Genomic DNA, 8,256 nt, shown 5'->3' on the forward strand with positions numbered 1-8,256 from the left:
AATCACTATCTCAAACCGAGAAGGGGGGTCTTTCAGAAAATCTGGCAACCTATATTGGGGGGGGGGGTGTCTGTTGCTTCTGATTTTGTTCTGTGCTGTATTTCTATGATGTCTTTGTTGCATTTGAAAAATCAATAAACAGAAAAATCAATAAAAAAAGCAAACCAATAGAAATAAGAAAAACAGTATACATATTGACACATCGACTACAGCGCTCTTAGGTTTTTGAGAACTGTCCAATGTAAAGCATAATACTATTACTATGTCTGTACACTGTAAGTACAAAATGTGCAACGTGGACAAAGTGTATGAGTGTGCAATGTGCATGAGCAATGTGGGTTTAATAGTGTCATTATAGGAGGGGAGGAGAGAGGGAGAGGTAAGGAGAGGAGGAGTCTCCTCTGCCTGCATGTATGGGAGTTATACTGTAGTTTATTGCTGTGGGCACGATATACCTCCTGTAATGGTCTTTACTACAGGGGAGCTGACAGAGCCTCTGACTGAAAACACTCTGTTGTCCAGCCAGTAGTTGTGTAGGGGGTGTGTGGTGTTGTGTAGGGGGTGTGTTGTGTCTCCTATTATTTTGAGAAGCTTGTGCAACATCCTTCTCTCCACAACCACCTCCAGGGGCTCCAGAGTGGTCCCCAGCTCTCTTTATCAGTTTGTTCAGTTTCTTGGAGTCACCTGCTCTGATGCTGCTGCCACAACAGGTGGCTGCAAAGAGGATTGCACTTGCCACAACAGACTGGTAAAAGAAGCTGCTGTAACAGGCGGCCACCAGCGCGACGCCATCTTGAATTGGAATGTACCACTACACTACCCAGAGACAGTTTTGACATCTTTACTATTATTTTAAGATGTGCAAATAGTACAAATGCAGTGCATCCAAACTTTCGCCTGGTACACATGATGCCAATCATTTCAGTGTCATTGTCAGTTGTCAGTGTCAAAAGCCGGTGAATTTGATGAGGCCTGCTGTGTCGAGCATGCAAACGGCTCTGTGTGACCACTCACCCACAACTTCCCTTCTACGAACTAGCTGCAACGCATGTGTTTTTGATGCTGAGTTTTGTCTGCCTCATCCTCAAAACATACTTCCTCCCCAGAGCAGTTTGGTTTGCCCTCCGTCACACAGCCTAGAACAGCTCCTGCTAGCGGAAGTGAGGACCACTCGTTGTCACCCAACCTATAACAGAGGAGGTGAGGACCACTCTGTTCTCATCATGCAGCCTAGAAGAACTCGTGCTAGAGCAGGTCAGGACGATTCTGTTGTCATGGAGACGGTGGTGGACAAGGAGGACGATCCGGTGTACGAGAAGATTGAGCCACTCAGCAGCAGTGAACTCTACAGCCAATTACAGATTAAAGGTGAGTGTGTGAAGTAGAGCTTATTTCAAAGCTAATATCTGAGTCTCACCCTGGGAACCTATAGCTGATATTTAGATTTTTCCATGAGTGCCCAGGCCGGACTGGGGAAATCTTTCAGGCTGGGAAAAAGTGCTAAATATAGGCCCAGCCAAGTCACTTTTAAGCGGGGGCTCTGGGGGTCCCCCACCAGGGGAAACAAAGGAAATCAACGCTAAGATTAGATGGCAAACTACAGTGGAATCCGCTTATAGTGATCATGGTTATATAGTGATCGACTGCTTATAAGGATCAAAAAGCTTGGCACAGAATCATTCTTATACACATGCTGTTTGAATAATTCACTTAGAGTAATCAGGAGTCCACTTATAGTGATCATGTTGGGGCTTCTTATACATGAGAACAATGGGGGGGGGACTACAGTAATTCTGTCTGTCCCCCCCCCCTTACAAACTGCCAAAAACGAGTCAATGAGATACATCAGAGATACTTGGTGCATGTTTGTTTGTATATGGAAAGATTCAAGATTCAAGATTTTTATTGTCACTCCGTAGTACAGTATCACGTGTGAAATTCCTGTGCTGTAGACTCCGTTACAACATAGTGCAAAATAACAGGGCATATAGGTGCAAGAAAACAAGAGAAGCAACAAGCAATAAGGCAGTAAAGCAATAAGACAAGCCAAAGACTGACATACAGTATTCACTGTAGGTGCAAATGGCATGGACATACTTTAAACATAATTAAACATAATTAAGATTCTGTTTGCACAGGTGCAAATAGCATAGCCCTAATTAAACATACAATTAAACATTAGACATACGTAATGGTAGCAGCTGCAGTGTATATGTCTGTGTGAGACCACTGTGTTCACTACGTGAATTAGATTGCAATCTGCATGAGAGGAAAAAACAATCAGTTATAACGATCATCCTCTTATAGTGATCAATTTAAACCATCCGAAGTGATCACTATAAGAGTTGTCCACTCTTCTAAAAGTAGGAAAAACGAGAGAAATGAGGCTGCCTAGATCAGGGGTGGGCAATTATTTTTCATGGGGGGCCACATGAGAAACCTAGATTGTTGCCGGGGGCCGAACAAATATTGTCATGCCGTAACCCAGAAACTTTGATGATAGAGAGGACCACAAAAAAATGTCCTCGCTACCAGAGGGCCAGATTTTGCTGAGGGCTGGGGGCCAAACGGTGCCGGTGCAATTTTTTTGGGGGGGCATTTGAAGTCTGGTTTAGAGGAATATCTAATTTTAAATTAACAGTTGTGATGTCATTATTCAGTCTTAAACACCAATATTTGAAACTTTTCTCACTCACTTCTATGTCACCACTTGCTCTCCCTGCAAGGCTTGAAGTTAACTTTTTTGACCACCTGCTAGATTTTAAAGTGACCAGCTAATTAGAATTTCCACTAGACAAAATGTTTTTCTTGAAATAAACCAGAATATGAGTGGGTTAATTTAAGCATAAGTATCAATAAGTGGCCCGGGATTCTCAAAGCCTGTGTTGAGGGTCACAAACAAATGCACTCTTGAAGCTAAATATATCCAAAACCAACAAGTTAATTATTTACATTTTTACTTCAATGTAGAACAGTCATTTCTTACACATGAGATTACTTTTAGCCTTTTAGCCTTTGCTTGTCTACAAACTGTGTGATAGTGCTGCTGTCGTCGTTAGGTGAACGGAAAAATGCAAAGTGAACTTGCTTGATTAACCAATACTGTGTGGAGGAGGAGCCACATATAGTATATTTTGAGAGACAAGCCACGGGCCGTTTAAAATCATTCCATGGGCCGCAATTGGCCCCCGAGCCAGACTTTGAACATGGCTGACTTACATGTATGTGATTCATGAGTAGCTATACTGTATCAAGTTAAGAGGGCGTGTTTCTTGCAGTTTGTGCATTAGGTGACATTGCCATCCTGTGGTATTCAGAGGGTGGGGCACTGCAGACTGTGCTGCCTGTCTAATTAAACAGCTGTGCAGGTTGGGTAGCAGATGAATTTAGAACTAAACTTGAGCCGGACTATGTGTACATTAAACGATTTTAACGCACACCTGTCGACCAATCAGAAAATAGTATTCTATGGTATAACAGATGTTAATGGATGATGTGGAGGCGTGACCCCCCTCGGATCGTTGCCTCCACAAAGTCCACTAAATTTGGATGATAGACTCCTCAAAGGGCATTCACCTGCTGTGGTATCCTGTGGTCACTTGCCAAAGAAAATAAATAAGACTGTTCATTTATATTTATAATATATATAGTCTTTCATAAATCATAACTCTGTTTCCCCGGTAACACCTGGGCAGCTGACTAATACCTGCAACAATCATTACTATCCCATCAGCTCCTCATGCAATGGAACCATTGTTTACTGCTCCAGCAAATAAGAGCAGCACATTCTGACATGATTATCACACACACACACACACACACACACACACACACACACACACACACACACACACACACACACACACACACACAAGGTGAAAACAATACCAGCCACGCTGTCACAGCTCGTAATTAGCCTAGTATCAATTGGCAAGAAATGCTAATGCTATGGTCATATTTCTATTGCTGTTTTCTGTTTGTGTTCCAGATGAAATGCTAACTCTATGGTCATATTTCTATTGCTGTTTTCTGTTTGTGTTCCAGATGAAATGCTAACGCTATGGTCATATTTCTATTGCTGTTTTCTGTTTGTGTTCCGGATGAAATGCTAACGCTATAGTCATATTTCTATTGCTGTTTTCTGTTTGTGTTCCAGATGAAATGCTAACGCTATGGTCATAATTTCTATTGCTGTTTTCTGTTTGTGTTCTAGATGAAATGCTAACTCTGCATATTTCTATTGCTGTTTTCTGTTTGTGTTCCAGATGAAATGCTAACGCTATTGTCATATTTATATTGCTGTTTTGTGTTTGTGTTCCAGATGAAATGCTAACTCTATGGTCTTATTTCTATTGCTGTTTTCTGTTTGTGTTCCAGATTAAATGCTAACACTATGGTCATATTTCTATTGCTGTTTTCTATTTGCGTTCCAGATGAAATGCTAACGCGATGGTCATAATTTCTATTGCTGTTTTCTGTTTATGTTCCAGATAAAATGCAACTCTGCATATTTCTATTGCTGTTTTCTGTTTGTGTTCCAGATTAAATGCCAATGCTATGGTCATATTTCTATTGCTGTTTTCTGTTTGTGTTCTCGATGAAATGCTAACGCTATGGTCATATTTCTATTGCTGTTTTCTGTTTGTGTTCCAGATGAAATGCTAACTCTATGGTCATATTTCTATTGCTGTTTTCTGTTTGTGTTCCAGATGAAATGCTAATGCTATATGGTCATATTTCTATTGCTGTTTTCTGTTTGCATTCCAGATGAAATGCTAACGCTTTGGTCGTATTTCTATTGCTGTTTTCTGTTTGTGTTCCAGTTGAAATGCTAACGCTATGGTCATATTTCTATTGCTGTTTTCTGTTTGTGTTCCAGATGAAATGCTAACGCTATGGTCATATTTCTATTGCTGTTTTCTGTTTGTGTTCCAGATGAAATGCTAATGCTATGGTCATATTTCTATTGCTGTTTTCTGTTTGTGTTCCAGATGAAATGCTAATGCTATGGTCATATTTCTATTGCTGTTTTGTGTTTGTGTTCCAGATGAAATGCTAACGCTATGGTCATATTTCTATTGCTGTTTTCTGTTTGTGTTCCAGATGAAATGCTAACGCTAAATATGGTCATATTTCTATTGCTGTTTTCTGTTTGTGTTCCAGATGAAATGCTAACTCTATGGTCATATTTCTATTGCTGTTTTGTGTTTGTGTTTCAGATGTGAAGTCGAAGCGTCCACAATGGCAGTGGTGCTTATACCTGATTATTGCTTACCTCATCTTGCTGACCGGAGTTAATATTTTCCTTCTCTATAAAGGTAGATCTGAAACCCTTTCATACATTTGTTACCAAATCACTGATAGCATTATGACACATCATTTTTTGGTTCCAATAATTTAGAGTATGGAAACAGGACTCAAATTAATACATTCATATTTGTTGTAGCGATATAATGTTGAAATCTACATTCATACCACTTTAAAAAATTGAACTGAAACTCGACTCTTTTGCAATTTGTTTGTCTCTGTCCCAGTTTCCATGCCGGAGTCCTCACTTTCTGCTGCTGGTCAGGAGACAAAGAGCCTGCAGAGCAAACTGGAGGCACTGCAGAACAACGTCCAGAGCAACATGGGTGCGCTGCAGAGCACCCAGCAGACGCTGCAGAGCACCCAGCAGATGCTGCAGAGCAACGTCGGGGCGCTGGAGAGCAAGGTCTGATTGACACTTTACCGTTTCACTGAGCAGATCTCATATTGGCCAGGCAGTTTCAATTTAGTTCAGTTTTACTTTGTTTGGTTTGGTTTCAGTAAAGTTCAGTGAGGTTTTAGTTTGGTGGATTTCACTTGAGTTCTGTTAGCGCAATTTCAGTGGCCATCTGGGGTCTGCCATATGCAGACGACCCGCAATGCCGATAGCCTGGTAGGCTTATGGGTTAGGGTTATGGGTTATGGTTATGGGTTAGGGGTTAGGGTTAGGGGTTGGGGTTATGGGGTTGGGGTTAGGGCGCACTTAAGGGCTGTCGGCATTGCGGGTTGCCGGCATATAGATGTGGCACCGGCCATCTCTCTAGCAGGCCACATTAAACCCCCACCAAACTATACTCGGGTATAGTCTGGCCTAGCATAATAATAATAATAATAATAATACATACAATTTATATAGTGCTTTTCAAGAACTCAAAGCACTTTACAACATAATAAACAGTAGCGTTAAAAACCATTAAGACGAAGGAATTAGAATATATATAAAAGAGCAATGAGGGCAAAACAATAAAACATTTATAAATGATAAGCTTCTCTAAAAAGGTGGGTTTTGAGAAGGGACTTAAAGGAGTCTACACTATCTGCTGCCCTGATTGCGGGAGGAAGAGTGTTCCAGATATGAGGAGCAGCTGAGGAGAAGGCCCTGTCTCCCACAGTGCGTAGCCTTGTCTTGGGGAGAGCCAGAAGACCAAGGCTGTAAAGCTGTAGCATAAACTATGCTAGAATATACCCCAGTGCTGCTGGGGACCCGACGTATTGCAGTGCAAAATGTTGTGCAATTCAACCAATCAGAACACGGTTTTGAGCCATGGTAATCATTGTATTATTCTGAATAAAAGTCCAACGCACACTTCACACACAGCACTTTACAATAAAAGTCCAACAGACTCTTCACACAGCCCTTCACAATAAAAGTCAAACACACTTCACACAGCCCTTCACAATAAACGTCTAACAAACATTTCACACAGCCCTTCACAATAAAAGTCTAACAGACACTTCACACAGCCCTTCACAATAAAAGTCGAACACACTTCACACAGCCCTTCACAATAAAAGTCCAACAGACACTTCAAACAGCCCTTCACAATAAAAGTCCAACAGACACTTTACACAGCCCTTCACAATAAAAGTCCAACAGACAGTTCAGACAGCCCTTCACAATAAAAGTCCAACAGACACTTCACACAGCCCTTCACAATAAACGTCCAACAGACACTTCACACAGCCCTTCACACTGAGGGCGCTTTCACACCTACCTCGTTTGGTCCGGACTTTTCAGTTTGATCCGAACCAAAATGACAGGTGTGAAAGCTCCCTCGGACACCGGTCCGGACTAAACAGCCAAACATTGGTCCGAAGAAAAGAGGTGGTCTCGGTCCGGATCAAACTGCAACATGGTTTGGTTGGTTTGCAGTATAAAAGCATTTTTGGGATAGTTTGGACTTTTGGACCAAATTCAGGAAGTTTCATGAAGCTGTTGTCAGAGGAAGAATGAAAAATTAGCTGTGGTAGCACATCGAGAGAGGAGGAGACCAGGTTTTTAATTGAAATATGGCACAATGAACGTTAGGTAGGATATTTTCAGAGAGAAGGATGAGGGAGAGAGAGAGAGAGAGAGAGAGAGAGAGAGGATAGCCTACTGTATGACAGGAGGGGAGAGCTGAAGATAAATAAATTACTTGTCTTTTTTGAAGGAGAGTGAGCTGCACAAACATCATATTGTCTCACTGTAAGCAACAAACACACAGACACAGAGACACAAACTAGTCCCTTAATTAACTCATTGAGTGCCAATGACGACAATCGTCGTCAATTCAAATAGTAACGTAGAGTGCCAATGACGATGATTGTCGTCAATCGCGTTTTTTGACGGTGGGACGTGGATCAAAGCCTGATGCATCTCCTGTGAAAGTATGGGGGATGTCGAATGTGTAGAAGCTATTTTACGGACCCATTAGGTGGCGACAGTGCTCTCCAGATTAGAGAAAGGTGAGGAAAAACAGCAGAAGAAGCCCCGTGATGAAACGGAAACCGATGCTGGAGCCAGAGTCGTATAGATTGCTCTGGCTGGAGCTAACGTTAGCTGCGAACAGCAGTCAATCCGCTCCCACAACTGAGCCCCTCTGTCTCTGCTGCATAGTTTCTCCACACGATTAGCCGCCAGAAAAGCAGCACCCGACGCCGAAGGGCCAAACCATTCTCAGCAGTCCGGTTTGGCTTTTCGGTGTCGCGCTGGGAGCCGGCGCACAAAAACGGAGCGCTCCGAAAATAGACGCTGGGTGCGTGTTAGGCTGTGTGTTAGTGTGGGGGTGAGTTTCTCCAAGCTCCGCCGGCATGCAGGCTGTGTGTTGGTGTGGGGGTGAGTTTCCCACATGGAAAGAATCTATATGTACCCTATATGTTTTAATATAGGGCCACATATAGTTTCCCCATATATGGTGCATACATAAAATTGGCCGTTTTCCTATATTATATGTACATATATGTACC

At 42.2% G+C, this 8,256-nt stretch overlaps 1 protein-coding gene across 1 annotated transcript in view; it reads left to right on the top strand.

Annotated features, from left to right (window-relative positions):
* Nucleotides 1-1,200: 1,200 nt before the first annotated feature.
* LOC310777970 (uncharacterized protein) overlaps nucleotides 1,201-8,256 on the top strand; it is a gene marked incomplete at its 3' end in the record, with an annotated part of 29,936 nt that continues 22,880 nt past the window's right edge. Inside the window, exons 1-3 of the mRNA XM_083638301.1 lie at nucleotides 1,201-1,368; nucleotides 5,220-5,318; nucleotides 5,535-5,713. Coding sequence (XP_083494427.1) covers nucleotides 1,224-1,368; nucleotides 5,220-5,318; nucleotides 5,535-5,713 — 423 coding nt within the window. The 5' untranslated portion in view covers nucleotides 1,201-1,223. The remainder of the gene's footprint in view (nucleotides 1,369-5,219; nucleotides 5,319-5,534; nucleotides 5,714-8,256) is intronic.

This window comes from Poromitra crassiceps (genome assembly GCF_964638095.1).
Source record: "Poromitra crassiceps genome assembly, chromosome: 6".
In the NCBI taxonomy this organism is placed as follows: domain Eukaryota; kingdom Metazoa; phylum Chordata; class Actinopteri; order Beryciformes; family Melamphaidae; genus Poromitra; species Poromitra crassiceps.